We start from the raw sequence: 19,924 nt of genomic DNA on the forward strand, positions 1-19,924 counted from the left end.
TTTTCAGCCACCCCTCGTATCATGGAAGTATCAATACAATTTGCGCAACAAAAAAAAATATGGATCATAGTTATATTAATTTGAATTGCTTTAGAGAAAATACAGAGTATATTCCATTCAAAACGAAGATGTTTTGTAGACATAAGGTGAAGCTGAGATGTCGATGAAGCGGCTGTTTGATCGAATCGCAAATAAATTTCACTGTCACGAATACCAAAGCGAGACAGAGACCATTTTAACTTAGATAAGATTTGATAACAAATATAAAGAATCTCTAATATTTGATTTAAAACTATATATATTTTTCAAATGAACTAAAACGTTATTATTGCATCAACAATATTGTATGAACGTTAGATATTGTTTTCAAAACATATTTTGGGCTTATTAGATAACTAAGTTTAATGAAATTAATGGAAAAGTAGTTCGATAGTTTAAATGTGAAGACAAACAAAATCACATTTTATTATTATTATTTATATTGTATTATGAAAGGTAAATTTACGTTTACGTTTTTACGTTATTTACGTTTCTTTTTTTTTTCAAAATACTGACTTGCTAAAAGTCCTAAACTAGTAGCAGGTAAAGTAAGTTAAACGTAAATAGTGTAAACCTTTTTTTTTAAACTTTTTTATTGTAATGCTGAACTTGCACCTTTAACCGCGCAAAATTTGTACAACTTTACCATCAGCCAACAAATCATCCCCTATTTTGTCCCCTTGAGGGGTGAATAAAAAAAAGTACCTCATATCCGTCCCTACTACTTCCACTATCTCTATACCAAATTGAATCTTATAATTCAGAGGTTTAAGCGTGAAGAGAAAAACATTGAACAGAGTTACTTTCGCATTTATATATATATTAATATAGATTTTCTGCTGTTGTGACGTTTACAATAGATCATTTTGATTCGTGTATATTTTGGTTCTCAGAACAGTAATACTGTTGTGTTTGTTATATTTCATTGTTATATGTTATATGATAAACCTCACAACACGTTTAGAATTTGAATGAATACTACAACTCCGAATATGTATTCGCCAGCAAGCCAGAAATAGTCATGTTGATACTGTTTAAATATTGGAACTGACCGCCGCTTCTGGTTTCAGAAACCAAGAGAATATTTTTTTCCAAATAATATGACATAACATATACGGAGATATTTAAATAAATAAATGGAGTTTTTTATATAAAAATTTATAAAATATATATTATCAGTTTGAAATACATTCTCCAAATTATTATTATCATAATGTTTCAAAAAAAAAACAAAAATATTAATGCTACTTAAAAATTACGACAAATATACATTAATAAATAAATAATGGACCTTTCTCGATAGTGCGATAAATTTTATTTATGAAATGATATTGATGGTCTACAACTATAATATTATTGGCTTTATTTTATTGTTATGCAAAAATAAAATAATCTTTTAAACTCATTAACAGCCTGTAAATTTTCCACTACTGGGCTAAGGCCTCTTCTCCCTTTGAGGAGAAGGTTTGGAGCATTTTCCACCACGCTGCTCCAATGCGGGTTGTTGCATCTCGTGCTCGGCGGTGAAGGAAAACATAGTGAGGAAACCTGAATGTGTCTAATTTCAACGAAATTCTGCCGCATGTGTATTCCATCAACCGCTGGTTTTTTAGGAGGTATTACGGTGCACCAGGGCGCACTCGGCGTCCAAAGGCCGGCGAGACCCACACACCCCCCACTTCCACGTGGGAGGAACGCGTACCGCGTATTTCCAGCGAGAACAAAATAAAGATGTAAATTACGCTACATTAACAAGTCCATACATGTCCCTGCTCTGTACTATATATCGAAATTTAATTTAGAAGTTCAGTATATTTTTGATTGGAGGAAACGTCATCTAAATTTCCTATGTACATATATATATATATATATATGTTCCTAACTTTATTCCGGTAAATACGAATGACATCCATACAAATCGCAGATTGAACATTTCAGTCAAAGTCCAACAACGTAATATCCGAAAATGATGAATACCTACCTGGAATATATATAGCAATATTTATTTCATTGCTATATATTCCAAGAATCATATAATAACATATTCCGGTGAAAACTATTATATTTTGATGAAAAATAAAAACATTTTTCGCTGTAACGTATTCGTGGCAAATATGAAAAACCAAATTGTTTTTAATTGTTAAAACACACAAAGGATTGAGGTCATAATTATCTGCAGGTAATAATAGAAACAAGTCATTAATAAAATATATAGTAATTTATTATAATACTTCTCTTTTTACTTAATTATATATATACACCACGAGGAGAAAATAAATAAATACAACATGGATACAGCCTAAATAAAAGAGGCATACGATTTTGTCGATTTTATCGCTACATAGCGATCTCTTCCAGGCAACCAACGGTGTAGGTTAGGTTAGCTCACAGAATAACATTAATACATAATTAAAAATAATAATTAAATTTAAATATAGAATACTATATTATCAATAAATAAATTATATTATCGATACATATAAAATTACAAGTATATAATCTGAATACACACTGCATACAATAAGTAATAATATATACAATACGGTTTATAGTATACACTAGTTTCACGATGATAGGTTGAGTAGTTGAGACGTGAAAGCGTGTCAAACAGTCACTCTCCCATTTTGATCTGATATCACTGAAATTTCCAACGTTCGTTAAAATATTAAATTTAACTGATAAATATTGTAGTAAGATATTGAGTTAAACGTACTCTACTGTGAATGTGTTTAATAATATAATAAAAATATGAAAGGTCGGTGGAGCCCAGACCCTACCAAAATGTGGAAGGAATCCGCTCACTGAGACCGATCTGTGCGAGGAAGCTCCGGCGACTCAACATGATTTCAGAAACTGAACTATATCAAAGTAATATATGTATTTGTAAAGAATATCTAATACGAAATCCCTTTTATAGCGTTTGGATTCTTTTAACTAGAACATTGACCTGTTAAATTGTACTGTGAACAAAAATTGTGCAAACAAAGACGCTATCTCTGATCGAAAAAGCCGCCTCGTAACAGCGCTTATCTAAAATAATCGCTAAACATCATATATATCACGCATCCATTGTTCAGTCATTTTTAGACTGCTTCGTCTCAGTGACATTAGTAAAAACTTCTTAAATGATATTTCAGTATCGAGAGTGTTCAAGAAATAATGTTTTTTATATTTGGAAAGTGTTAATTTAAGTGTAGTATTATTAATACGGGATGTCAAATACTGAAGAAAGGTAAACGGTTTTGTATATAAAAACTATTTTAACTATTCATTTTCCGTGCAAGATTTTTACTAAGTACATATTTGTCAATTATTTCTTTAAAACAATTGGTATTAAAAAGAACTGCGTAATATGTAAACGTAAGCTACTCTTAAATAAATAAATAATCTGTTGTTTTATATTAATCTCATTGCTGCGTCGTTGTGTTCCAAGACATACGTGTAAACAAAACACTTGAGATATTCTCCTACTTAAAATATATTGTTCATTATCGATAAGTCAACTCTTGCGACTGTTTGTGTCAATGAAATGTATCTTTTTTAAATTAAGCTAAATAAAACTGTCAGTTAATTGTCCCACAACTGAGCTAAACATCCGAGCCAATAATATTCCAATATTTTTATTTTGAGTGCAGGTTTCCGCACGATGTTTTCTTTCATCGCGGAGCACGAAATGAATAATGAACACAAATCAAAATATACTTTATTCAAGTAGGCCTTTACAAGCACTTTTGAATTGTCATTTAACAAACTATTTAAAGAAAAGCTAAAGTTAAGTTAAACACATGAAATATCCGTGGTTATTACCGTGTTTGAACACGCAACCTACGATTTAGATTGTTGTGTTTCAACCACTGAGTTTTTTGGTACCAAAAATAATTCTTTTAATTAAGTCCTTTAGAATGTAAAAGTCACGGTAGTAGCGTGAATATTCCGTCTGAAAGGACACGAAATTTATTATTAGTTCCCTGAAAACAAGCTACAACAGATTGTCCGAATGTTATTTACATAGAGTCGATGCAGTTTGGATACTACATTAAATATTATTCGTTGGCAATCCTGCGAAATGCTTTTGCCGGTAAACTGTTTCCAGGCCACCACAACGGCTGAGGCGCTTACGTGCCCGAAGGATTTGCTTAACGAAAATTCTCGTAGTGGGATCAATGGGTTCAGAGTATTGATACTGGGCTACTATATTTAATACAAGCATTTTGTACATTTGCACAGTCGCACCTTGCAGCTACAATTTATTATTATTTATGAATTTTGTTGTACCTTATGTATAACTGATATAGCTGGTATTTAGAAAACTTGAAACATTTCTTACACGCTTTTACGCCGACTGACCATATAGCGTGTAATTCTTAAATTAACTCATAATATCCGATCATTTTTTAAACAGTACGAATCGATTTCCGATTTTATGTAAGGCTGCCCGGGTAGGTACAACCGACTCATCGTATATTCTAACTCCAATCAGCAATACTTGGTATTGGTATGTTCTGGTTTGAAAGTGCAAGTGAGCCAGTGTAACTAGAGACACAAGGAATATAACATCTCGGTTGCCAAGGTTGGCGGAACATAGACGTAGATAAATAATTGCTAATATTTTAACAGCGCTAATGTCTATTAATAGTGGTGACCACTTACTACGGTGGGCCATGTGCCCGTCCACCTGATTATTTTATTTAAAAAAATAAAATAGTTGTAGTATATAGGAAATAAATTAACATAAAAATATGATTCCGTGAATCGAATCATAAGACGGCGTCATGGTACAGAATTTAATAATATAGGTCCATAAGTCTTATCACCAAGTAAAAATGTACTGTACTAATATAAGGCGCACGTTATACACATCATAACAATTGAAATACTACATTTTTATTACTATCCATATAATATTTACATTAAAAATGAATTAAGAAACCGCAAGTGAGTTCACTCACATAAATCATAAATTATTCGAAAATTCTTAAACAGACAGCGGCAATGGACAAAAAGCTGCTGACAATATAACGTGCAATGATAAAAATTAGATTTCCTTTGGCTACATTCGCTTATCTTCATAGTATTTCTTATTGTTATTTCTTGTCTATTCTTATTGATATGGGAGTTTCTCGTTTTCATTTTAACTTAATATCGATTTCTTCATCTCCGATGGAGGAAACTATGGACTATAAGGAAAATTCCCTTAATGATTAGTCTTATCCCTTTTTTAAATTTAATTTCTGTCTAAATTATTTTCAATAAATACTGCACCTTTTTACGATTTCTTGAATGGTCTAAAGAACGCATGCATATTGACACCTCCTCTCCTCGAATATTTTGACAGCGAAAATGTCTATAGGTGGCGGAGACCATTTACTGTTAGTTAGACTTTTACATCAAAAAATCGTGCATACAGTCAGACACATTAACATGACAGCTATCAATATTATTAATAGTAATTACCAAGAAAAATGTGTTTAATTATTTCCAGCATCGTAACTAGGGTCATGAGCGCCTTTAGTGAGATTTGAATTATGCGTCCTTATGGGTGAGTGTTCGAGTGAATAAATATTTAGAATTCAGCAAATTTAGTCATTAAGTATCAATTTTGCCTATTGGTGTTTGGTGGCGCCTATCATTATTAAGTGCATAGTGTTTTAATTGTGTGTATCTGGGTCCTAGCGGCCTCCCAGGCTGTGCGTCTGCAAAGTACTCCCCCTGAAGTTTGCGCTCTTGGCCAGCCCTTGCCTGCAACATTTCTATTATTATTAATTAAACTTAATAGAATTAAATCAATTTTTGAAAATGTACCTTTTTTATTTTACGAAAAACAAAATAACTAAATATTCATTTATGAAATTGCTATTACTTCTAAAGCTCGAAACAAAAGCGATCCCGGCTAATAATACTTCTATTTCTATACTTCCAATTTCAAGTATTTAAATTAAATATTTCATACCAACTTCGTCATAAATGACGCTTTGAGACAAATATACGACGCGTGGGAGAAATTCTAAAATGCTGCTGACATATATTGTGACAAGCAATACAATGTGCAGGATTATTTGTAAAACATTAATAACTTCGCAGGACCATATTACGAACGTCATAGGCAACAACTTCTGTCCCTATGACTATAAATAATTAATCTCATATATCATTTAAAATATTAAATTTATTGCTTTAAAGGCTTACTTTACCTTAGGCGGTAGCTAAAGAAGCACCGATGTAAAAAATATTATGTATTGTGAAACAGAAGGTGTGGGGAACTGACTTTTTTTATAGTTTCGGTAGGCGGACGAGCAAATGGGCCACTTGATGGTAAATGGTCACCACCGCTTAGACAATGGCGTTGTAAAAAATATTAACCAATCCTTACATCATCAATGCGCTACCAACCTTGGGAACTAAGATGTTATGAGCCTTGTGCCTGTAGTTACACTGGCTCACTCACCCTTCAAACCGGAACAGTACAATACTGAGTACTGCTGTTTGGCGATAGAATATCTGATGAGTGGGTGGTACCTACCCAGACAGGCTTGCACAAAGCCCTACCACCAAGTGACCGGACGTTGCTTGAACTTGACTTGCTTATATGGGATCTTTAGTCTTTCACTAAGAGTCGCTAGCGCAGCTTGCTTCTCTATGTAGTCGGCACTAAGTCTTAACCAAGTACGAAACGATCGTTTGCTTCAAACTTACCAGATTTAGGGCCTGGTCAGCAATTTTATTGAACGATAACAAGTTACAATTTTTACTTTTGTATTTTATGGCACGTAGAAAAAAATCAAAGAGGTTATTTCATACTAATTATTGATAGATAAAAATTCAGCGATTACTATATACTAAATAAGTATGTTTTTGATAATATGGTATTAATTGAATATTTATAATAAATGTGAATCACAAAAATCCTCTGCCAGAAAAACTTTACGATGGTAAGAGAAGAGAAAAAGCTCTTTACACAAACAACGTGATAGTTTGCATTAAAGGAAGCTGTTAATCTCCTAAGAATAGGGATTCTCCGAGGACCAATTTTTTTATTTTATTTAAATGATGTTTATATAAATGATAAATAATATTATAAATAAATTTAAATAATGTTTATATAAATGATTAACTTTATATTTATAAAAAAAATAAGCTGACATTAAATAATAGTGACTTCAATGTAATCGAAATTATTTCAGTATTACAAATAATATGATTTAATATTCCTTCGAGTATTCGTTTAAATAATTAAATAATTCATATTGATACTGGTCGATTTTTATATGATGTTTATTTTACAGTTGTCTGTCCGATAGAACAAAAACGAGCTTCGAGTTATTCAGAGCTCGAGATTATTATCTGTATTTTGTGGAAAAACGGAATACTTAAAACTGTTTTAAATGCTTACTTACTATTTATTTATATTTATTTATAGAAACTATTCCCACGAAAAGTAAATTAAACTTATAATACCATGTTTCTGCTTCCGCATAGTTAATTCATCTTTCTTGTAGCAAATACTGTCTTCCTATAATAAAATTCTGAAGATATATTAAAAATTAAAAATTATAATATTATGTTAAAATAAACAGTAAACAATATTAACTGCACAATACAAGGATATACATATCCGGAAATGATACACGGATAAGAAAAAAATTTGCTGTTAGTATTCATTGATTTCCACATGAACATGAACCATGGACATAACCGATGGCCTATATATAGATATTTATTTATTTCAATATATATTTATACACAATACATATATAATACAAATAGTTATTATTTTTTGAGGTATAAATAACGAAACTTTAAAGACAAACTTTTAAGTTTATACGTCACATGTGACTAGCGACTTCGAAAATTACGTGTTTATTGGAACGCTTTTAAGCTTACGCACCTTAGACATTCATGCTTATAAGTCTCCTTAAGTAAGTTTCAGGTGTAATATTATTATGATTATTATCGGAGTTATTTCGTTAGAGACGTACTGTCGTCTAGTTAGGTTAGGTTTAACGTTTCAGCTCTGCCAGACAGACAGAAAATGGCGCGCTAGGTAATGGTAGAGAGTATGGTATCAAAAGTCGAATGTTTATTGTAGTAAGAATTCCTCTGGCATGGCTAAAATATTTTATTTAATTTATATTTGTATTTTAGCATATTTTTAACATCGAATTAAAAACCTTTGTTTATAATACTGTTTATAATTGAAGATAAAATAATTCTTGTAAAAATTATACTTAAAAGCATTGGCTATGTAATGGATGGTTTAAATTTCTTACAGCGCCAATGTTTATGTCTGTCTGTGGTAGTGTATTAACAGCAATACTTGGTATTTTTGGGGTTCCGGTTTGAATGGTTAGTTGAGACTATGACGTGCCTGCACAAGCGACAGAACATCTTAACTATCAAAGAGGGCGGCGAAATGGCCATGCGAAACGTGATTGATATATTTTTGATATATATATATACCTATGTGTGTGTGTTATCGCGTAAACTATTTAAACCTATGAATATTTCACGCTTGTTTACGGTAGCCAAAAAACCATTAATGCGTTAATATATAATAATTTTAAAATTAGAAAATACGTAAATCTTATTTATTGGTGGTAGAACTTTGTTTAGAGGACCACACACTCATCACGGTTCTAGGATATGATTACTGTAACCCTTGCTACGTAGCGCCGCACTTTGAATGTAGTAGCTTTAATAAGCTATGTATTGGCGTACTACATATTGACAAAGAACGAGCTACGAAGCTACGCGTCATCTCGTCGTCGTTTCCTTAAAACATACCATGGAAATAAGTTCTAAAGCCGACATAAAGGAATATTAATCTAATTGTATTTGATGTATTTAATGTCTAGTTTAATATTATTAATTGGCAACAATTAATTATTTAAACACAATGTTATAATGGTTCAAAACTAATTTCGACTTCGGCGTCGAAAAGAAACATTAAAATAGCCTTAGTGGTTGTGTAAAATCGTATCCACTTCTGAACTCGTAACATAACTGACACAACAGCAATACACTAGACAATTTTACTAGCCTATTAAATTATTCAAAGTGTTTGTATGAAACATACTTATATACATACAAAGAAAAAATACGTTGTATTGTAATATGATGAGCACATAACTGAGTTACGCAACACTATAAACAATTAATATTAAGTTATTACAAAATGCTCAGATCTTATTGAATATGCTGTCCGATCCTTTGTCAAACATATTATAACCACACCCCTTGTCGTAGGTCGCTTTGACGGGAGGCGTATATCGTCTGGACACAATATAAAATTATTACGCTCACGTTTTCAAAAACGAAATAAATATTTACCTGGCCATGCGGAATTAAATGCACTCTTCATTTTATTGCGACAACAAAACTCACGCAGACAGATTTTATGAATAACAGAATCCTGTGGTATTTATTAATCAATTCAGATTTCATATTTTCTTCACAAACGTACCAAAATATATATATCGGATGGAAACGAGACCTTACAATAATTGAACATTGTTTTTTTATGTAATGAGATGTACATTAATAGCGCAGTGTGTAATGTTTGAAGTCTGAGTTAAGCATTCAAATTCAAGTATTAATATTTACTATTGAATAAAACAATTCATAGCTTATAATGTATACCATCTTACTGAAATAAAAAATAAAATAATTAATAACAGTATTAAATTATTGTATATATGTTTAAAGTAGTAAATTATTATAACAAAGTAGCTTACTTCCGAAATGATCTTATTTCACGTAAAATATATATGCATTTTTTTAATGTGCCTTGATTTTCCAACAAATTTATATCGAAATATGTATGAAACAAATAACTTAATTGACCTGTATCTTTATATTACAATCTATAAAACACCGTATATACATCCCTAACTTATTTTTATCTATTTTATTATTTATATTTAATTTATTATCATCGCTCTTTGCTTTTATTTACTGGCTACTTCAGTTCAAAAGTGGTGCCATGTATGTGTACAATAGTACTACTATGGTAGATACAAAAGCACTGAAAAACTATTTACGAATTACAGCTAGTCACTTGTTCGGGATGGATTTTAAATATTCATAGACTGTGTCCCCTATCACATAGAAATATTTTTCCGTTTTATGTTAATAATTCAAAAATATCATAAACATATTTACGCGCAGACCATTTATCAAACCCATGTTTGATTATACATGTAATGAGAGAGATTCTCATTTAATCCTCTGATAAATAAAAAATACAATGTGTAACAATGTATCTAAGTTTTAATTCAATTTATAAACACATAGAGTCACTTCTAATGATCCTTTAAATAATTGCGACAGCTTCTAACCGAAACTCTAGATTTAATAAAACAATCCTATATTCAAAATAACGATTCAATTACCAACAATAATCTAAATGTTAATCTACCATGAGTTCCATGAGTAATCGATTTACAGTAGCTCCAAGTCCAATTCATTAAAATGTTATAAATGAAAATCATCACGAATCAAGACGAATATAATTTAAACCTAATAATACCATCGAAAACAACATCGATATTGTAAGTAAATCAAAACGAATATACATATAACTGAATTAGTTGCTACGCAGGCTGCGCGGGCCAGCGATTCCGGTAAGCGCACACAAAGCGTACAATTCGCACTTGCCCGAGCTGAGTGCATCAGCAAACGTATTATAGGATACCTAGGCTCTCATTCCGGCTGACGTCGTCCTCGCGTATGCACTAACCGACCCTTCGCATCTCCCGAACTGAGTTCGGAAGTTCATCGTAGTTAAAAAAAATTTAAAAACCCATTCTCAACTGATTTTTGGATGCGATGGGATCATGCCTTTGCATCACGAAATATTTCGAGTCCTCCAGCCAAACTGCAGAATGGTGGTAAGTTTTAATTTTAATTACTTGTTGCTATGTGTTATTTTAAAGAATTATTTAAGTGCAGCGAAAACTATGTATCGACAATGCGAATTTTACATTGAGCATCTTGATAATTTACTGTTTATATATTATAATAGTGAATAATTAAACGTTATTTTATAAAAAAAAGTTTTGCGTTTACAAAAAATTGAGCGATAAATATTTCAAAGTGATATCTTGCATTGCATTTTTATTCGTTCCAAAATTGTCAAGCGACTTTCTATTTTGTCCTAATTTATATAAAATAATCGGATCGGCGATTTGAATATATTTCTTTCAAAATTACCAAATTCATATAACGGCCACTGTTATAAAACATTTGACCTCTTATATTATGTGCATGCTTTTATTCTATTTTAATATAGGATTGGAAATCTATAAAAAAAAACGTTATATTTTAACACAGCACTGCATTAAAAATCGGAACTCTACATGGGATATCCCAATAACGAATTCTCTTCAGTATTATAAATTTTAAATAATGTGCATTGCAAATACTCTCATCTTACCTCGGTTACGGTACTAAAAAATGATTTAAATTAATGCTTATTAATCAACGGAGACTGCCACAATAATATATTAAAATGCGAAACCTAAAGGAAACTTACGTATCACTAATAGCGGTGAAAAAATTTAATCAAATTGTGAAAATAGTTTTTATACAAAATTCTCAAATTGATGTCAACTAAATAAATAGTCATTTTTTAAAACCATACACCCTGTGCCAAAGATCTTGCCTCCGTGATTAAACACACAAGAATTAATTGACACCATACTTTATTCTGTCTGTAACAAATTTAATTGCATCCTCTTGGGTAATAAATTTTCAAAAACGCTATAACAGCTGTGTTTTACTCAAAAACAGAAGCATAGAGACCGATTTCCATGTTACTGACTTTGATAATAAAGAACTTCCAAAGAAATTTTCATCCTTAATTTTACCTCTTTCAGGGATTTTTAAGATCGGTTTAGTGGACTTAAAAACGAATTTCATATTTCTAACATCATGAATGGCGAACTTTGATTCAAATCTCTAATTTAGGCCTATTTGGAGATGAATTTTAAAAAAGCGCTGAATAAAATAATTAATTCTCTTTTTTTTGTCGTGAGCTAGCATTTATTAACATAAGAATTGATAACAGTGAGTGCTTAAATATATACAAATATGAATTAAAAATAGTTACTGTATAAATCTTGACCGCGAGGAATGGTGGCAATAATGCTAGCAGCATTTCCCCGTTGAATCGCAATTCCGATCCTCTGGGCTAAAAACGAACCAGCCCTCCTGTCACCAGTGGAGGCAATATAAATTAAAAACCGTATATTTTAAAAACTGAAAAATGTTAACTATTTATATAAAAATTGTCATCAATTTCATCTCTAAGGTGAAGAATATTCAACAAAGCTTTATCTTTAACTCATTATCATAAATCTTAATACCGATTTTAATGTATCTAATATGAAAACGGATACATTAGAAATGACGTATTTCCATACATTTTTCATCCCCATTTTAACCTATTAGTGATTGAATTTTCGTTCGTACGTTCCATAGACTTATTGTGCAAAATTTGAGTGAAACTATGACTTATTCTGAATATTTTATTGTTTCTATACAAAAAAATATGTTTTAGCGCTATCCTTATCTTTATTTTCAATATAAAGTACTATTTGGTAAAATAAATGTCCGTTTTGTAAAAAACAAAGGGCACGTAGTTAATGCAGAGTCAATTTTAATTTTAAAATACCTTATGATAACCTGCACTAAGTATAAGTCACAGCAAAAAGAACGTCATTAATAATTTACGTATTCATACATAGAAATATCCATTTGTGTGAATAATATATGGGTTAGCATTAAAGGCAGGTTATTTAACTCAGAATAATGATAAAGTAATCATTACAAAAGCTTATTCACCGGAGCTCATTCTTACTCGATAATAAAACAAAAAAAATAAATACATAGAAGATACAAAACGCAGTCACTCGCTAGTTTTCTGCCCCTCGACGAGTAGCGTATGTACCATGAACACAGGCAGCGGGGTATATAAAACTTTTAACCCTTAAAAGCATCGATAATAATCCTCATCTTTGAATACGCTCAGCCTAGGAGGGTATAATAATTATTGTGATTGCAATTTCGTGTGCGCGATAAATATACATGTATTTAGTTTGTTGCATATTTTATTGAATGACTAAAAATCGAATGGAGGTCAGAATATCATAACCTGTCGAAGATCTGTGTCGCTTTTATATTTAGTTCGGAGTGGTGCTTTATTCAATTTTAAAATATTTATTTAGAGACAAACCTTGATAGAGGTGAGTCTTCTCAAGTCTAACTAGGTTATCGGTATAGGTACTTTGATCTTTGTTCTGAAAGGATATGGTTTTATTTATAACTACGACATAATTATTTTATGAATAACGACTAATACCCGATAATGATGTCGTCCGGCCGACTACGGTCACGGCAATCTCATCGGAGATCAATCAACTACGCAGGACCTCAACGTAATACTGTGCAAGTTTGTGCGCAAACTCAAGTGCACTCTTTATTCAATTACTCTCGTGAACCGATGGCACGGCTCATCCGACACGGTCGTGTCGCGGAAAGAGTCGAGTCGCCGAGACCGGCTTTATGTGCTTTCCGAGGCTCGGAAATGTTACCACCTTAAACTTCCAGACTCCGGGCTGTTACTTTAACTTAACTTTTATTGGCCCGACCTGGGGCTTGAACACAGAACCTATGCCTTATAAATGTTTATAATATCAAGTGAATACTTTATTCCCATTTTTAATTAAATTAATTTAATCATTAATTTCAGGTATTCTTAATCGAAATGAGCCACGATGGCACTGTTTAAATTATGATTATTAATCAATTACTACAGGTTCAAACCCAGACAAGCACAAATTACACTTGGACAAATGTGTCTGTCATGTGTATTCAAAAACCCACATTGGAGCGGTATCGTCTAATAAACATTAATATTTCTCCTCAATAAGGGTGAAAGCTTTTTTAACCAACTGTGGAAACATTTACACAAGAAACGTGGAAACTTGAGCCGAGGTGGCCAAGCGGTTAGAACCCGTGCAACTTAACCGATGATTGCGTGTACAAACCCAGGCAAGCACCACTGAATTTCCATGTGCTTAATTAGTGTTTGTAATTCATCTCGAGCTTGGTGATGAAGTAAGATGATATGTATGTACACATGTACGTATGTGGAACATTTACAGACTGTTAATGTACGTAAATGTATGACAATTATAAAACTTAAAAATTAATGTACTTATTAAATAGCGGGCTTCTCGTTAAGATTAACCGACCCGATTAGTTAAATCGCTTATGACGTCGGTCTCGAAAAAATATTACTTTAGTTCAATCGGCATCGATTAGTAGTTTTTATATAAATTTGTAATAGTAAGACAACTATTTTGAATTTTGATTATCTTTATGTGTCTTGTTAGAATATTGTCCCTATTTTTTTTGACGGAACTAAATGATTCATTTTATTCAGGTCTCGTTTAGAATTTTAAAGCAAATTTGGTCCTTTTTGCGCTCGTACTATTTGGACGATACTAAGCTTGGACCATCCTATTAATATCGCATTAAAATAAGAATAAAACCGACCTGAACCTATTAGGAGTTGTTCTAAAGTCGGCGAAAAGCAAGACATCATACATCGATACGAAAATCGGAAAACAACCCTAAAGAAATTTAACATTTTAACATAATCCGAAACGAGCAGTTATTTGTGTCTGAAGGAATATTATATAGAGATAAGTGTAACCCGAGAGTACTACGAGTACTACGCTTCCGTATACGCGAGACTGAAAGGAGCCACCAAACGAGCAACACAACGCGCCGCGCCGGTGCGAAGGGTGCAGTCAATGATGGTTATTCTTTCATTTATGGGTTCGCACTGCTTGTTTATCTTTAGTCCTGACTCAGCATCCAGCTGATTGTATTGGATTCCAAATAAAAAATATATTCAGATAATCATTATTCGATTATTGGAGAAAACTACTCTATGTTTTTTTAAATTGCATCAGCTATTTTGACGACTTTGTGGTCGAGTAGTGTGTACACCGGTTTTCATGGGTACGCCATTGCGGTTTGATTCCCGGCCGAGTCGATGTAGAAAATGTTCATTAGTATTCTATGTTGTCTTGGGTCTGGATGTTTGTGGTACCGTCGTTACTTCTGATTTTCCATAACACAAGTGGTTTAGCTACTTACATTGGGATCAGAGTAATGTATGTGATGTTGTCCAATAATTATATATGATTTATTTATTATCCCGATTACAGTAATCGTAGACGTAGGGGATAATTATATTCAACTTATTTAAAACTACCAATCCGCGGACTTTTGGACCTCGCTCTTCATAGTGATTGGAACGAAATGGTATATATATGATTTAACGTCAGTCATTGGGGGAGTTATACTTTTATAATATTTGTACATGTTACGGAAAAATGACATTCCGCTATTAACTATGTAAGATAAATTAGAAAATATAAAATTACTACTCGGTACAAAAGATACTGTAAACTTGTGATCCCGGGCCCGCGCAATTTCTTAAATAGTGTAATTTCAGTAGTTCAAGATGACAAAATAGAATCACGTTTTATAATAATGCTCCAACAAATATATTTTACAATCCCTCGCAATCACCTCATTATTTCTTGTGACAGATCAATCTTTTTAAAAAAGAAGTATGTATATGTATTTGTACCAGTCTTAAATAGTGTGCCAAATAAAATAGTATTAATTAAAGTTTAACAAATTATTAAACAACTAATTATAACAATGATTTTATAAGTACATAATAATGTAAAATAAATAGCTTCGATTATAATCATTATATATAATAATGTGATATAATTAATTATGACGTCCTATGACGTAACACCGCATAGGATGTCATAATTAGGCTAGGGCTAATCGCTAACAATAGTTTTGAAATCAATTCACGACTTCGTGCGTTTCTGGCTGTTTGCAATCTGTACTCTCGATGTTCCCTTCGGGATGTTATGACATAGATGTTTCATATGTACAGTAACTTCACTGTATGCTTACAGCAATATTTACAATTATCCCTATATAAATGGGCAATGATAAAACGGCTCAGTATCTTTTTGTTCTGTCTGTCAAACGATTTTTATTTCGTTTGGTAGCTATTGACGAGCATTTTTAATTCAAATATGGAATTAAGGAGCTGAGAAAACAATTCGGTTCGTGGAAATTCATGTGATTTCTCAAATTTCAATAACCATTATGGTCTATTTGAGTTAACTGAGCGGACATTAGTATATCTAAGCACCATGAGTGTCCCTTTGGGTTGTCGCTTTAATGTTCACGCACACATCGTACTATTATTATCAATGGGAGGGGTGTCTGTACAATAACCGATATACAAGGTATATGATTGTATCCGTTGCTTGGCTACTAATTGGCTACCTAGAGTTTGTCCGAGGTACTTGTCATTGACAATACCTCCAGGTGGACAATGACCTATTCGATGAGAGATAACAGACACGCATAATTAACAGAATACGTATGATTTGTAAAGTTATGTAAAACAGGGCTGACTTACTCTGTGTATAGAATATAATGAGTGATCGATATAAGTGAAAAAGAAAAACACGCGTCTTTGAGTAATTCGGAAAATTGCCCGATGACGATAACAATTATAATCTTATATAATTGTAAAATAATGGGAAATAGCAGCTCGTTCTAATTATGCTTTTTAATTATTTCCACGCAACAGAAATTTGGGGAACTGGAACTATCGGAAATAATGATAACTAAATTTAATAATAAAAACATATTACTAAATTCATAGAAAAAAAAATACCAATCAAGTTGCACTTAAATTTTCTCGAAAACACTTAAACGATCCATATTCGACGTGGATACATACATGTATGTACATTAAAAAATAAAAAGTATTTTACACGCAGCTGAAGATTCAATTTGTTTTCATGAAAGTAAATAAAAACATTTACCAGATCCTATTTTGTGCACGTTTATTTTAAACTGCCGAAAAATATAGAGAAAGAAGGATATGAAAAAGAGAAAATATTTACACGTTTCACCACTTGGTTATTTCCAACTTTCGACGGGAAATCTACGTTTAGAAAGTCTTTTTACCTCCTATATCGGGCGATTTTAAAAAAACGTAGACAAAATATACGTTTCCTTTGTTACGTATGACGTGAGCTAAATTAAGTTTGTCTAAAATCTAAGCGACTAACGTTAACATTTTCCGAGCACTTGACGCTGTTAACGGCTGAATCTTTTATTGTCTTTTAAAGGACCTGCTTTCTAGATATTACGAGTAAGCAGCTTACGATTACCGTCAATTTGAATAAAATAGTTTGCATGCTACTGGTAATGGGAACTATATGGTTTGTTAGGTTAGCCTTTTATGTCGGTGCTATACATTTTTAATCACAACCATAACGTGCACACTTATATATATTTATAGTTGCACGATTAATTAATGATAAGGATTGTGCACCCGTCTTTTGATTAGACTGTTTTTGTGCTCTTGATTTATGCTTATGTAAGACATTGTAATTATTAAGGATAATACCTGTAGATCCCTTGGTAAGCGGCGCAATGACAACTTAAGAAGTTAATACTTCAATTTTTATTTTTATATATAGAAGTTAATTCGTCAATTGGCTGAGGAGATCAACACGTGATAGCCGTGTTTACGCCTGTCTTCATTGATTAGTATTTGTAGCTCAACGTCAAGTAACATAATTTTCAACTTCTTACACTCAACCGATTGATGAAGTTTTGAAAACATTTAGTTCGTGTACGATATAATCTGGTATGTTTAAATGAGTTAAAAAATATTACCGTTCGTAAATGGCCATATAGATATGATTATAAAACAGTTTATGTTTAACTTATATTTTTATGCCTTACCTTAGAATTTCTAAGAATTGATACGTATAAAAAAATGTAGTCGTCACGTGAGTTTTGGCATGTGTGAGACATCGAAATTGATTGTATATAAAATAATTTTCTATCAACTAAACTAATGAATAAATATGGAATAAAATTGTTGTAATAATACATAGCAACTAAGTGTACAGTATACGCGCCTTGCACGCACACAAGATGGCGAGCGTGAGGGAGCGTGAACGGATACAGGATACAAATGCATCACGCCGTTTGCCGCTACGACATACGAGATCGTCTTACCCCAGGAGCGACAGCGTAGATATTTCACAACAAAATTATAAATATATATTTGGGTCCATGCCTACAGGTGATTTAGTTGATATTGGTATTCGACGGTAGACTAGTTAACGAAAGCGGCTTTGTGAGTGAGTAGATGTATATATAATTATTATTTGGTATTGATATGTAATCCAACTTTGCGAACTTGTTTGAAAACAGTTTCAGTTTGTTGTATTGAATATATTTCATAGCATGCCTACGATAGATTAGATTTGATAGACAAATATGTATCTAAAATTGAACTCTTAGACAACCCGTAAGATCATCTTTTGGACCATCGTCATTGATGTTTCAATGTAAATCCATTAATATTTTTGTTACAGTCCCCCAGATGGCATGCTCGAGATGCTGAATATGATTTCTGAACTTCAATCTGAAAGAATGGATTCCCAGCGTGCAGAGTTGCGCCCAGTTCAGAAGACTTCCAAGGTGAGCAAGGCCACTTCTCTACCCGGCCTTCGCCCCCTACAGACTACCAGCACCCGGCCCGAAGAAGATTTTATGGAAATAATTGCTAGGGTGCAGGTAAAGACTTTAATTCCTTTAATTATATAATGCAATAATCCAGGCCATAGAAGATTCATCGTCCGCCTCAGGTAAGTCGTGAGATGAATTATTCGCTGTTTACCTTGTACTGCTGCACTCACCGTTACTTCAAGCTTCTTCCATTGACGACTGCAACAACGGTTTTCACTTTAAATAAATACATTTCTGGCGCGCAGTTTTTGGAGGAAAAAATGACGTAGTCACGGAAAAAAATACATTTAAATGTATACTAGTCTAGTTATAATAATAAGCAAGCCGTGTCATGTCAAATGTATAATTTATTTATAATGTGACCGTCGAGGCCGGCGGATGTGAAACATTTTAATTGATGATCATTGAAAGAAAACCAATACATAAAAAGACTCGTTAATAAAATAAATATTTAGCAACGTTGTATATTTTAAACGCGCTAAGCACACACAATGCAGACGAGTAGAGCGGCGGTGTCACGCCGTTTACCGCCACCTCATGTCAGTCTCACCCCCAAAGCGCGTAAATTGAGTTTTCACATCAAACCCTTTCCAATAAATCAAGAGACGTACATATGTAATAATAAAGATACGCACATTGAAATTATCAATATCGCAGCGTAGTTTGCGTTTGTTTTCAATAGAATCCGATATGTATGTGACATTAATAGATAATACTTATGTCGATACAATATTTATTAGTGAACATTTGATGCAAGTAATTACATGAAATACGAACATTTTAGGAGACACGTTCTGTAGCTCTTTTGCAAATGGGGTTTGAGTTCTTTGGTCTATAAAAGTATAATTTTATACCAACAGGTTTAATACTTTTTAAATTAAGCAAATATACTGCATTTACAAAATACAACGACTTGTTAAATGTTGTAAAGTTACAGGTTGTTAATAATATTAACTTTAGTGATATTATTTATGATAGCGTTAATAACGTCTCTGCAGGGCTCCCGCTTGGACGATCAACGCTCCGAGCTACCGGCTGCGAAGCCCAAGGAACGTCCCCAACTGGACGATGACTTTCTCGCGTTCATAATGCGCGCCCAAGCAGGCCGTATGGAGGACCAGCGCGCCAGTGTATGTATAATTTCATTACACGGACCCAAAAAATTGTTTTCAATATATTATTTTAATACAAATAAGCATTATGGTCTGTTTCATTAGTCCAT

At 32.5% G+C, this 19,924-nt stretch overlaps 1 protein-coding gene across 2 annotated transcripts in view; it reads left to right on the forward strand.

Annotated features, from left to right (window-relative positions):
- Positions 1–19,924, forward strand: part of LOC125075826 (G-protein-signaling modulator 2) — a 42,603-nt gene that overhangs the window by 19,994 nt on the left and 2,685 nt on the right. The window contains exons 8-9 of one of the 2 annotated variants that reach the window (XM_047687613.1): positions 18,549–18,750; positions 19,701–19,832. In XM_047687613.1, coding sequence (XP_047543569.1) covers positions 18,549–18,750; positions 19,701–19,832 — 334 coding nt within the window. The remainder of the gene's footprint in view (positions 1–18,548; positions 18,751–19,700; positions 19,833–19,924) is intronic. The other variant, XM_047687614.1, reaches the window with a different exon arrangement.

This window comes from Vanessa atalanta, chromosome Z, assembly GCF_905147765.1.
Source record: "Vanessa atalanta chromosome Z, ilVanAtal1.2, whole genome shotgun sequence".
Taxonomy (NCBI): Eukaryota; Metazoa; Arthropoda; class Insecta; order Lepidoptera; family Nymphalidae; genus Vanessa; species Vanessa atalanta.